The sequence below is a fragment of the Oncorhynchus mykiss genome, chromosome 30 (assembly GCF_013265735.2).
Source record: "Oncorhynchus mykiss isolate Arlee chromosome 30, USDA_OmykA_1.1, whole genome shotgun sequence".
Taxonomy (NCBI): Eukaryota; Metazoa; Chordata; class Actinopteri; order Salmoniformes; family Salmonidae; genus Oncorhynchus; species Oncorhynchus mykiss.
The window spans coordinates 18123825-18137697 of NC_050570.1; the positions used below are offsets into that span (position 1 = coordinate 18123825).

General features: G+C 42.6%; 1 protein-coding gene across 3 annotated transcripts in view; it reads left to right on the forward strand.

Moving 5' to 3' along the window:
• The first annotated feature begins 2702 nt into the window (after window positions 1-2702).
• The window catches only part of LOC110521461 (mesoderm induction early response protein 2), a 29989-nt gene continuing 18818 nt past the window's right edge, over window positions 2703-13873 (forward strand). For 2 of the 3 annotated variants that reach the window (XM_036969019.1, XM_021599018.2), the window contains exons 1-3: window positions 2703-2970; window positions 4913-5067; window positions 8756-8881. In XM_036969019.1, the coding sequence (XP_036824914.1) occupies window positions 4921-5067; window positions 8756-8881 (273 nt within the window). In that variant the 5' untranslated portion in view covers window positions 2703-2970; window positions 4913-4920. Of the gene's footprint in view, window positions 2971-2995; window positions 3787-4912; window positions 5068-8755; window positions 8882-13873 lie in introns of those variants that run through there. The other variant, XM_036969021.1, reaches the window with a different exon arrangement.

The window sequence follows — 13873 nt, forward strand, 5'->3', positions numbered from 1 at the left end:
CCACAGTTGATTTCTTCAAACCAAGCTGCTTACCTATTGCAGATTCAGTCTTCCCAGCCTGGTGCAGGTCTACAATTTTGTTTCTGGTGTCCTTTGACAGCTCTTTGGTCTTGGCCATAGTGGAGTTTGGAGTGTGACTGTTTGAGGTTGTGGACAGGTGTGTTTTATACTGATAACAAGTTCAAACAGGTGCCATTAATACAGATAACGAGTGGAGGACAGAGGAGCCTCTTAAAGAAGAAGTTACAGGTCTGTGAGAGCCAGAAATCTTGCTTGTTTTTAGGTGACCAAATACTTATTTTCCACCATAATTTGCAAATAAATTCATTAAAAATCCTACAATGTGGTTTTCTGGATTTCTTTTCTCATTTTATCTGTCATAGTTGAAGTGTACCTATCATGAAAATTACAGGCCTCTCTCATCTTTTTAAGTGGGAGAACCTGCACAATTGGTGGCTGACTAAATACTTTTTTGCCCCACTGTATATGCTTGCTAATGATCCCCAATTGAATTTGCGATGAATAGAACGCATGTAGAGCAAGTGAAAAAAACAAAAGTACTAGGTGTCTTGTTGGACGCAGCTTTATCATGGTCAGAACACATAGATAATATTGTTATTAAGATGGGTAAGGGAATTGCTTTTACAAGAAAATGTTCATAGTATGTAATATCTAGTACTCTGAATCAGGTGATTCAATCCCTGGTCCTATCACACTTAGAGCACTGTCCAGTTGTAAGGTCACCTGCAGCAAAGAATGATATAACAAAAAATCTCAAAATGGCTCAAAACAGGGCTGCCAGATTAGGTCTTCATTGCTCTATCCATATGAATATGAATATGAATATGATCAATATGATCAGGGCATCTAAGACAGCCCAAGCCAAGGACAAATCACCTTAAATCTACAGTTTTATATAGAGTCATAGCTGAATGGAACTCTTTACCAATCCATATTTCTCAGGCAAAACACATCTAATCCTATAAGACCATATGACTGGACAGGAAATAGAAAGCATCAACTGAATGTTTAATGTGTTTCCTGTCAGGTATTTTAATTGTCTGTATTGTTTATTTGTTACATTTTTGTAAAGTCTTAATTTGTAATTGTTTGTAATGTCTTATTCATTGGTGTTGGACCCCAGGAAGATTAGCTAACGCTATGGCGTTAGCTAATGTGGAACCTAATAAAAATGCACAAATTTACAACTCATCCCATACCATCTCAATTGGGTTGAGGTCGGGTGATTGTGGAGGCCAGGTTATCTGATGCAGCACTCCATCACTCTCCTTGGTCAGATAGCCCATACACAGCCTGGAGGTATGTTGGGTCATTGTCCTGTTGAAAAACAAATGATAGTCCCACTAAGCCCAAACCGGATGGGATGGCGTATCGCTGCAGAATGCTGTGGTAGCCATGCTGGTTAAGTGTGCCTTGAATTCTAAATAAATCACAGACAATGTCACCAGCAAAGCACCCCCACACCTCGTCCTCCACACTTCACAGTGGGAACCACACATGCAGAGATCATCTGTTCACCTGCTCTGCGTCTCACACAGCGGGTTGGAACCAAAAATCTCAAATTTAGACTCATCAGACCAAAGGACAGATTTCCACGGGTCTAATGTCCATTGCTCGTGTTTCTTGGCCCAAGCAAGTCTCTTCTTATTATTGGTGTCCTTTAGTAGTGGTTTCTTCCAATTCGACCATGAAGGCCTGATTCACGCAGTCTCCTCTGAACAGTTGATGTTGAGATGTGTCTGTTACCTGAACTCTGTGAAGCATTTATTTGGGCTGCAATTTCTGAGGCTGTAACTCTAATGAATTTATCATCTGCAGCAAAGGTAACTCTGGGTCTTCCTATCCTGTGGCAGTCCTCATGAGAGCCAGTTTCATCATAGCCTTGATGGTTTTTGCGACTGCACTTGAAGAAACTTTCAAGAAAAGTTATTGAAATGTTCCGTATTGACTGACCTTCATGTCTTAAATTAATGAAGGACTGTCGTTTCTCTTTGCTTATTTGAGCTGTTCTTGCCATATTATGGACATGGTGTTTTACCAAATACGGCTATCTTCTGTTGTTACCTTGTCACAACACAAGTGATTGGCTCAAACACATTAAGAAGGAAAGAAATGCCACAAATGAACTTTTACCAAGCCACACCTGTTCATTGAAATGCATTCCAGGTGACTACCTCGTGAAGTTGGTTGAGAGAATGTCAAGAGTGTGCAAAGCTGTCATCAGGCAAAGGGTGGCTATTTCAAGAATATCAAATATAAAATATATTTTGATTTGTTTAACACTGTTTTGGTTACTACATGATTCCATGTATGTTATTTCATAGTTTTGATGTCTTCACTATTATTCTACAATGTAGAAAATAGTACAAATAAAGAAAAACTCTTGAATGAGTAGGGGTCCAAACTTTTGACTGGTACTGTATGTTTTCAAAACTGTTATGATTCCATGAATTCTGATTATTTCCAGGGATACACAACATCCTGAAATATATGTAGACAGATTTGTTAGAAACAATACTATATTTCCCTTGACATAGTAATGCTGAATGTTATTTTTTTTAAACAGCTACATTTAACCCACTCTCCCCTAGACCATGACAATCAGATTGGCTACAATGACTATTCAGGGTCATAGGTGAACAAACATGTGATATTAAGTTCAAAGGGCAACTTTACAAACATCTGAACTTCAATCATTGTCCTTTGTTAGTTATTTTCACAAAGAGCTAGAGGGATGGCAAGTTTATGAAAGCCTGTACCAATACCAGACGTGAATAGTACACGGCGTACTCTCTCATTTCAGAATTTTTCATGTAGTTTACTGTCATCATTGTTGCTGAAACGTTGCGGCAGTAAACTAGGTCTGTAGGCTGTACATACTGTAGAATAGAGCCATAGCGCTACAACATCCGGGCATTCCTCAGCCTGCGCAGAAACGGAATGGCGGAGGTAAGTGAGCAAAAGGGCTTGGGTAGGAATGTGAGGACTAAATGATACTGGAACAGCTCTGAGTTTGAGAGCCTCTGTCGTCCAAGACGGTAGCTATCGATGTTTACAATCGTATCAACGGGTTACAGAAGGTTGTGAATGTAATATGTGTTGATAATTAAGGAAGTAAAATGGGGGCATTTTGTCCCAGGCTCGCCTCTCCGCGTTCTTCGCATTAAAGAGCCATTCCCAATTTGCCGGATAGTGCGCTATAGAACACAATCCGAGACCACCTCGACGGTGGTGCTGAAGAAATGGTCCAGGTGTGCTCCGTTAGTAATGTATTTTGACTGCAAACTTTGAGAGAAGTCCGAATTATTTCAGATACTCTGTCGGTGTCTTTTCGGGTGGAAACGCAATAGCCAGAACTATTTCCTTCTCTCGCGTGCCATTTGTGAGTCAGAGGAAGGAACGTTCAGCACCAAGTTACAGGAAAGCGCCCTGGTCATTGCGTCCTGAAGTGGAGTGGACCAAGCTTTTCAAAGTTAAAATGGCCATAAACGTACCTGTCACTAATGTATTGTTTGTGAGAGTTTTCGCCCAAAAGAGTTTTAAGTAGACCACAGCTGTATTTGCTTGAGGTAAAAACTAACTCTTGACTTTTGGTTCATAGGTCAACTCTATTTTAATGGATTTTCTATTTTGACAAAAAGTCTAATTCAGTTGTTCTAATACCATTAGTGTCCACTGTTGTATTAACTTCAACCATTCTTTAATTCAGGCGACTTTGAATTACAGAACAAGTAAAAAGACTTGTAACACTTTACACAACAGCAGGTAAGCCTATAATGTATTGCCTGAGAGCCATTGTATATCAGATATACGTATACCATGGGTATGACAAAACATTTATTTTTACTGTTCTAATAACGTTGGTAACCATTTTATAACAGCAATAAGGCACCTCAGGGTTTTGGGATGTATGGCCTATATACCACAGCTAAGGGCTGTATCCAGGCACTCGTGCATATGAACAGCCCTTAGCTGTGGTATATTGGCCATATGCCACACCCCCTCGGGCCTTATCGCTTAATTATACTGCTATAATGCATTGTAGGGCTTGTCATTAGCATGTATAACATGCCTTATAATGTTTTATTATAATCGCATAATGATCCTAACTAAATAAAAGCCATGTTGAGTTGACACTTGACTGTTTGTGTACAAATTTGTTTACATCACCGTTAGTGAGCATTTTATCCTTAGTCAAGATAATCCATCCACCTGACAGGTGTGGCATATCAAGAAGCTGATTAAACAGCATGATCATTACACCGTTTTGTCACACAACACAATGTCACAGATGTCTCAATTCTTGAGGGAGCGTGCAATTGGCATGCTGACTGCAGGAATTTCCACCAGAGCTTTTGCCAGAGAATTTAATGTATTTCTCAACCATAAGCCGCCTCCAATGTCGTTTTAGAGAATTTGATAGTACGTTCAACCAGCCTCACAACCGCAGACCACGTTTAACCACACCAGCCCAGGACCTCCACATCTTGCTTCTTCACCTGCGGGATCGACCAAGGGGGAGGGGTGGGAGTGCTGAGGAGAATTTCTGTCTGTAATAAAGCCCTTTTGTAGGGAAAAACTCGTCCTTATTAGCTGGGCCTGGCTCCCGAGTGGGTCTACCTGGCTCCCATGTGGGTGGGCCTATGCTCTCCAAGGCCCACCCATGGCTGTGCCCCTACCCAGTCATGTGAAATCCATAGATTAGGGCATTATTTATTTATTTAAAATGACTGATTTCCTTATATTTACTGTAACTAATTAAAATATTTGAAATTGTTGCATGTTGCGTGTATATTGTTGTTCAGTATATAATGGAATGAACAGGGATCAAGCACCTACTGGTCCTCCACGATGGTAACCCTTTGTGTGTGTGTGTGTGTTTGTGTTTTAGCTAGTTCAATGGGCTCTGGAGATCACAGACGCAGCCTAGTGGAGATCCTGAGGCAGGGCTATGAGAAGTCCAGGACCCTAGTGGAGCTGCAGAACAGCCTGGGGGCCTCGCAGTCACAGGGCCGCCCAATGAAGATGGCAGTACGTCCCCAAAATGTGAGTACAGCTCCTCTGGGATCTGGTGTGGTGTGTTGACCCATTAGAGGCAGCAGTAGGCAACCACAACTTTAGTGCTGGGCTGGGACAAAAGCCTGACCTCACTGCATCCCTCTAGACCAGGAGGGAATAATATTATTCTATGTCATAGATTGTCAATTATTCCATAATGTGATGAATTAATGCAGGGCAAAGGCCGGCCTGGGGGCTGTATGCAGCCCGCGACCTGATTCAATACAGCCTGCGGGAATCATGCTCAGATCACATGAAGAATTTGCTATAGTAACGTTTAAAAAAATATATTTGTTATTCAAATTAAAAGCCCAATGAATACCCGCGTTTGTGTCATTATTTAACTCACACCGCTTGTGGGACATTTATTTTGAAGGCACGTATAAATAACAACTGCACAAGGACAGACAGTGACTCACAGGCTGACACACGTCACAGTTACAAATAGTAGCTAGCTAGAAATTGAGCAAACATTTTTTTCAAAGATAAAAAAAAGGAAAGTAGACAATGAATGTAGGGTGTTCCAGCAAGAGTGGACATCTAAATATGTATTTATTGAGGTATCAGGGAAAGCGGTGTGCTTAGTGTGCAAAGAGCATCGCTGTCTTGAAAGACCACAACTTCTCCTGACACTTCCGGACAAAGCATGTAGAGAAATATAGGAATATGTCTTCTGAGCAGAGGGCAAGTGAATCGAAAGAGTTGCTTTCACAGTTGCAAAAGCAGCAAGGACTTTTCACAAAACTGCATTCAGCATACGACGGAATTGCGAGAGCTATCTTTGTACTGTATACAAATACCTAGGTGTCTGGTTAGACTGTAAACTCTCCTTCCAGACTCACATTAAGCATCTCCAATCCAAAATTAAATCTAGAATCGTCTTCCTATTTCGTAACAAAGCATCCTTCACTCATGCTGCCAAACATACCCTCGTAAAACGGACTATCCTACCGATCCTTGACTTCGGCGATGTCATTTTCAAAATAGCCTCCAACACTACTCAGCAAATTGGATGCATTCTATCACAGTGCCATCTGTTTTGTCACCAAAACCCCATATACTACCCACCACTGCGACCTGTATGCTCACGTTGGCTGGCCCTCGCTTCATATTCGTCCCAAACCCTCTGGCTCCAGGTCATCTATAAGTCTTTGCTAGGTTAAGCCCCACCTTATCTCAGCTCACTGGTCACCATAGCAGCACCCACCCATAGCACGCGCTCCAGCTGGTATATTTCACTGGTCACCCCCAAAGCCAATTCCTCCTTTGGCTGCCTTTCCGTACAGTTCTCTGCTGCCAATGACTGGAACGAACTGCAAAAATCACTGAAGCTGGAGACTTATATCTCCCTCACTAACTTTAAGCATCAGATGTCAGAGCAGCTCACAGATCATTGCACCTGTACATAGCCCATCTGTAAATAGTCCATCCAACTACCTCATCCCCATATTGTTATTTTTTTTTGCTCCTTTGCACCCCAGTATCTCTACTTGTACATTCATCTTCTGCACATCTATCACTCCAGTGTTTAATTGCTAAATTGTAATTACTTCGCCACTAAGGCCTATTTATTGCCTTACCTCCCTAATCTTACCCCATTTGCACACACTGTATATATATTTTTTCTATTGTGTTATTGATTGTACTATTGTTTATCCCATGTGTAACTCTGTGTTGTTTTTGTCACACTGCTTTGCTTTATCTTGGCCAGGTCGCAGTTGTAAATGAGAACTTGTTCTCAACTGGCTTACCTGGTTAAATTAAGGTGAAATATATTGTTTTTTTAAAATAGTCCCACAAAATGTCTAAACATAGCAAGCCATTCGCTGAGGGCGAATTCATTAAATAATGTTTAATTGACTGCAGCAATACTTTGCCCCGACAAGAAAGAGCTGTTTAAAATGTTTCCGTGTTAAGACAAACAGTGACACGGCGTGTTGTGGACATCGCAGAGAATATGGAACAACAGTTGAAAGACAAGGTAAATGTGGATTTCCCTCAACTGCAAGATAAAGAATGGTTGGCAGATTTTGCCTTCATCGTGGACATCATGGCCCTCATGAATTAACTGAATTCCAAATTACAAAGGAAGGGCCTTTTTGCACATCAGATATACAACCTTGTAAAAAGCCTTCAAGGGAAAATTACTCCTCCTGACCCGCCAAGTAGAAGCCAACAATCTCACCCACCTTCCGACACTACTAGTCTGTTCCCTATCAGATGACCAGCAGGAGAAGTATACATCGCTGTGGCGTGCTTTGAACATTGAGAATTCTCGTCATTTTGAGGATCAGAACGTTGGAAAATGACATGCTGTTGGTTTCCTCTCCTTCCACCGTTAATGTGGATAATGCTCCCACTGACCTGCAACTTGAGCTTATCGATCTTCAGTCTGATGCAGAGATTGCAGAACTATTCAAAACAATGTCACTGTCGAGGTTCTATGCATCTCTCGATGAACAAAACTTTCCAAAGGAGGAGTCATGCTCAGAATATGTTTGTACTGTTTGGGTCAACCTATGTATGTGAACAGACATTTAAAAAAATATTTGTATTTTTTTTTACCCCCTTTTCTCCAACAATTTCGTGGTATCCAATTGTTAGTAATTACTATCATGTATCATCGCTACAACTCCCGTAGGTCAAAAGCCATGCGTCCTTCGAAACACAGCCCAACCCAGCCGCACTGCTTCTTAACACAGCGCGCATCCAACCCGGAAGCCAGCCGCACCAATGTGCACCTGGCGACCTGGTTTGCGTGCACTGCGCCCGGCCCGCCACAGGATTCGCTAGTGCGCGATGAGACAAGGATATCCCTACCGGCCAAACCCTCCCTAACCCGGACGACGCTAGGCCAATTGTGCGTCGCCCCATGGACCTCCCGGTCGCGGCCAGCTGCGACAGAGCCTGGGCTCGAACCCAGAGTGTCAGGTGGCACAGCTAGCACTGCGCCACCCTCATGAACAGACATTTTCAGTGATGAAATATAACAAGTCAAGGCACAGATCATCTCTTACTGACTCTCACCTCTCAGCAATCCTGCATATAGCAACATCAGAAACTATACATGACATCACTGCTCTAGTCAATGCCCATCAGACTTAACACTAATTGTTTTATATATATATTTACGCCTTTTTCTCCCCAATTGATAGTTACAGTCTTGTCTCATCGCTGCAACTTGAGAGCCATGCATCCTCCAAAGCACGACCCAACCAAGCCACACTGCTTCTTGACATAATGCCTGCTTAACCCAGAAGCCAGCCACACCAATGTGTCGGAGGAAACACTGTACACCTGGCGACTTTGTCAGCGTGCATGCGCCCGGCCCACCAGTCACTAGAGTGCGATACCCGTTAACAAGAGTTCTGTCCGTGGTGCTGAATGCACAATGTACTTTTCCCTCCGTGTAGTTCATTGCATGTTTAATAATGAAAATGCCTACAAAAGGAGAACATGGATGTGGTTTATTTGTGTGCATGTAAAAAAAAAGAAAGTTAAATAAGTAGCATATCCGGACGTGATTTACAGTAGATATATCTATCAACACAGTCAACACATGATGTACAATCCTGTAATATGATTCTGGCCCGTGATGGAAAAAATATATTCTAATGTGGCCCTCCATGAAAAATAATTGCTCTCTCGCTTTCTCTCTCTCTGTCTCTCTCTATAGGGCAGTGAGATTCCCCTGGAGGACCTGCTGTCTCTGTGTGGGTATGAGGTGTCTGATCCCCTCCTGCAGCAGGACAGGGAGCCCAACGAGCTAGCAGCCAGTCTGCCTGACATGACACTGGACAAGGTGAGACCTGGGTATAACTAGACATACCTGAGACTGGAGTAATCCACAGATAAAACTGTAAACACAGCCAGGAAAGCACTGCAGAAGGGGTGAACAACTCAGGCCCTCCAGTTCCAGTCTGGCTGATTTTTGTTTTTGTTTTGTTTCTTCGTAGTACTTAATTGATTAATATGTTAGTAAATCAAATCTAATTTATTTGTCAAATGCTTTGTCATATGCTCCGAAAGCTTACATACGACATTAGTCAACAATGCAGAGTTTTTTTAAAAGTACAAACAATTTCTAAATAAACTAAAGGAAAAATAGTAGCATAATAACGAGGATATATGCAAGTGGCCCGGTACCAAGTCAATGTACGGGTTAGTTGAGGTAATTGGGGTAATATGTCCATGTAGGTAAGTGTAAAGTGACTATGTATAGAAAATAAATAGCGTAGCAGCAGCATGTGTGTGTGGTGTCAATATGCCTGTGTCTTTGTCCGTGTGTGTATGTTGGAGTGTTAGTGTAGTATGTGTGGGTGTGTGGTTAGAGTCCAGTGAGTGTACATCAAGCCTTTGCAAGAGAGTAATTGCATATACAGTGCATTGAGAAAGTATTCAGTATGCCCTTGACTTTTTCCACATTTTGTTGTTTCAGCCTTATTCTAAAATTGATTCAATAGTTGTTTCCCCTCTTATCAATCTACACACAATACCTCATAATGACAGAGCAAAAACATTTTTTTGCAAATTTATAAAAAAAAAATAAAAAACAGAAATATCACATTTACATAAGTATACAGACCCTTTACTCAGCACTTTGTTGAAGCACCTTTGTCAGCGATTTCTGCCTTGAGTCTTCTTGGGAATGACACTACAAGCTTGGCACACTTGTATTTGGAGAGTTTCTCCCATTCTTCTGTGCAGATCCTCTCAAGCTCTGTCAGGTTGGATGGGGAGCGTCACTGCACAGCTATTTTCTAGTCTCTCCATAGATGTTCGATCGGGTTCAAGTCTGGCCTCAGGCTGGGCCACTCAAGGACATTCAGAGACTTGTCCTGAAGCCACTCCTGCTTTGTCTTGGCTGTCTGCTTAGGGTCGTTGTCCTGTTACGTGAACCTTCGAGCCAGTCTGAGGTCCTGAGCGCTCTGGAGCAGGTTTTCTTCAAGGATCTGTCTGTACTTTGCTCCGTTCATCTTTCCCTTGATCCTGACTAGTCTCCCAGCCCACTGAAAAACATCCCCACAGAATGATGCTGCAACCACCATGCTTCACCGTAGGTATGGTGCCAGGTTTCCTCTAGACATGACGATTGGCATTCAGGCCAAAAAGTTCAATCTTGGTTTCATCAGACCAGAGAATCTTGTTTCTCATGGTCTGGGAGTCATTTAGGTAATTTTTGCCAAAACTCCAAGCGGGCTTTCATGTGCCTTTTACTGAGGAGTGGCTTCCGTCTGGCCGCTCTACCATCATGGCCTGATTGGTGGAGTGCTGCAGAGATGGTTGTCCTTCTGGATGGTTCTTTCATCTCCACAGAGCTGGAGCTCTGTCAGCGTGACCATCGGGTTCTTGGTCACCTCCCTCACCAAGGTCCTTCTCCCCTGATTGCTCAATTTGGCCAGCTCAAGGAAGAGTCTTGGCGGTTCCAAACTTCTTCCATTTATGAATAATGGAGGCCGCTGTGTTCTTGGGGACCTTCAATGCTGCAGAAATCTTTAGGTAGCCTTCCCCAGATCTGTGCCTCGACACAATCCTGTCTCTGAGCTCTATGTACAATTCCTTCAACTTCATGGCAGTGGGACCTTATATAAACAGCAGTGGCGGTCAGTGCCATTTATGATGAGGGAGGAAGATTTTTATTTTCATGAGCATGGCCTTATTTCTATTACAGCATGTTGGATGACTGTCATTCATGTACCATTCACCTAGCTTAATGTAACATTGATATGTTTAGGCTACTACATGATACTCAAATATCCCTATACCCATCATGAGTTTGCTACAACCTAGCCTATGAATTCAATTTTACAATGTAGGTGCACACAGGTCCAGAGAGAAATTTGAGATGACAGACAGTGACACATTGACAGACAGTGACTTTCAATACTGCCTTGCACACTCTTGCCCGCATCTAGCTATCCAGGTTGTAATCATTAGTCCAACAGTTGCAAACGAGAGTTTCAATTGAACAAATAATTTTTTATCCCTGTTTCGATTGCTTCCGTTTAAGAAACGTTTTTCAACAGAATCGGTGGAATGAATACACCCCTGATCACGCATAAACGCAGTTCACGTTCATAGCATTGTTATTCCTTCTCGCCTCTATGCACTCACCTCCTCTCACCTTTGCCCTTCGTTTGTGGACTTCAATGAACAACACATCAGCTGTATGTGACCAGGCTAAAAAATAACTTTCCAAGCCAAACCATCTACATCGTCCTCATATTAGCTAATTACATTGTCCCCATATTAGCTAATCATGCAGTAATGTTGCAGTGCATAGTCAGTAAGCAGTTACACCAGCGGGCCCCAGTGGCAATAAATTAATAAAACCAAAAGCTTACCTTCACTTGGAAGAGTTCCAGTGCTGTGTTGGATAGTCATAGCCAGCTAGCTAACATAGCATCCCTCTGGTTGAGCCAGGTGTTTGAGTAGCTAAACTAGCCATCTGCATTTGCTAGCTAAGTAAGTGAAACTGAAGAAAAATGACACTCTCTCTCTCTCTCTCTCTCTCTCTCTCTCTCTCTCTCTCTCTCTCTCTCTCTCTCTCTCTCTCTCTCTCTCTCTCTCTCTCTCTCTCTCTCTCTCTCTCTCTCTCTCTCTCTCTCTCTCTCTCTCTCTCTCTCTCTCTCTCTCTCTCTCTCTCTCTCTCTCTCTCTCTCTCTCTCTCTCTCTCTCTCTCTCTCTCTCTCTCTTTCTTTCTTTCTTTCTTTCTTTCTTTCTTTCTTTCTTTCTTTCTTTCTTTCTTTCTTTCTTTCTTTCTTTCTTTCTCTCTCTCTCTCTCTCTCTCTCTCTCTCTCTCTCTCTCTCTCTCTTTTCTTAATTTTTTAATACATTAAGAAATGTATTTGTTGAAAACTGTTCAACTATTGTCTTTCTCTCACTTTGAGTCAACTACTCACCTCATCATGTTATGCACTGCAGTGCTAGCCAGCTGTAGCTAATGCTTTCAGTACTAGATTCATTCTCTGATCCTTTGATTGGGTGGACAACATGTCAGTTCATTGCTGCAAGAGCTCTGATAGGTTGAAGGACGTCCTCCGGAAGTTATTTACTGTGTAAGTCTATGGAAGGGGGTGAGAACCAAGTGCCTCCTAGTTTTTGTATTGAAGTCAATGTACCAAGAGGAGGACGGAAGCTAGCTGTCCTCCGGCTACACCATAGTGCTACCCTACAGAGTGCTGCTGAGGCTACTGTAGACCTTCATTGCAAAACACTGTGTTTTAATAAATTGTTTGGTGACGTGAATATATTTAGTATAAGTTTATTTAAAAAGGAAAACCTTTTCAATGTTTCACCATTTTTATGAAATTCACTGATGAGGATGGTCCTCCCGCCACTGATAGACAGGTGTGTGCCTTTCCAAATCATGTCCAATCAATTGAATTTACCACATCTCAAGGATGAATGCACCTGAGCTCAATTTCGAGTATCATAGCAAAGGGTCTGAATATTTCTGTAAATAAGGTATTTCAGTTTATTTTTAATATATTTTCAAAAATGTCTAAAAACCTGTTTTTGCATTGTCATTATGGGGTATTGTGTGTATATTGATGAAGATTCTTTCACCATTGTGTCAGTGGCAAACTTAATTATGGTGTTGGAGTGGTGCGTGGCCACGCAGTCGTGGGTGAACAGTGTGTACATGAGGGTACTAAGCACGCACCCCTGAGGGGCCCTGTGTTGAGGGTCAGCATGGCAGATGTGTTGTTGCTTACCCTCACCACCTGGGGAGGCCCATCGGGAAGTCCAGGATCCAGTTGCAAAGGGAGGTGTTCAGTCCCAGGATCCTTAGCTTAGTGATGAGCTTGGAGGGGACTATGGTGTTGAACGCTGGAACGTAGGCATTCCATTTGTCCAGGTGGGATAGGGCAGTTTGGAGTGCAATAGAGATTGCGGCGTCTGTGGATCTGTTGGTGGCTGTATGCAAATTGGAGTGGGTCCAGAGTTTCTGGGATGATGGTGTTGATGTGAGCCATGACCAGCCTTTCAAAGCATTTCATGGCTACAGATGTAAGTGCTACGTGGCGATAGTCATTTAGGCAGGTTACCTTGGCGTTTTTGGGCACATGGACTATGGTGGTTTGCTTGAAACATGTAGGTATTACGGACTGGGTCAGGGAGAGGTTAAAAATGTCAGTGAATACACTTGCCAGCTGGTCAGCGCATACTCTGAGTATGCGTCCTGGTAATCCGTCTTGCTCTGCGGCCTTATGAATGTTAACCTGTTTAAAGGTCTTACTCACATCGGCTATGGAGAGCGTGATCACACAGTCAGTGCTCTCATGCATGGTTCATTTAGCTCTTGTGGTAGGCTCGCGTCACTGGGCGGTTCGTGGCTGGGTTTCCATTTGTAATCCGTGATAGTTTGCTAGCCCTGCCACATCTGACTTGTTAATTGTTTACTCCATGTGTAACTCTGTGTTGTCTGCTCATACTGCTATGCTTTATCTTGGCCAGGTCGCAGTTGCAAATGAGAACTTGTTCTCAACTAGCCTACCTGGTTAAATAAAGGTGAAATAAAATAAAATAAAATAAAAAAATCCGACAAGCATTAGAGCTGTTGTAGGAGGATTCGATCTTAGTCATGTATTGACGCTTTGCCTATTTGATGGTTCGTTGTAGGGCGTAGCGGGATGTTTCTTGAAATCCATTGCTTCTGGTTTGGTATTGTACGTATGGTCACGGTGGGGCTGACGTCGTCGATGCACTTATTAATGAAGCCGGTGACTGATGTGGTATAATTGGTTATTGGTGCACCAACCTGGTTTTCCAAGCAGAAATCAATCACTAG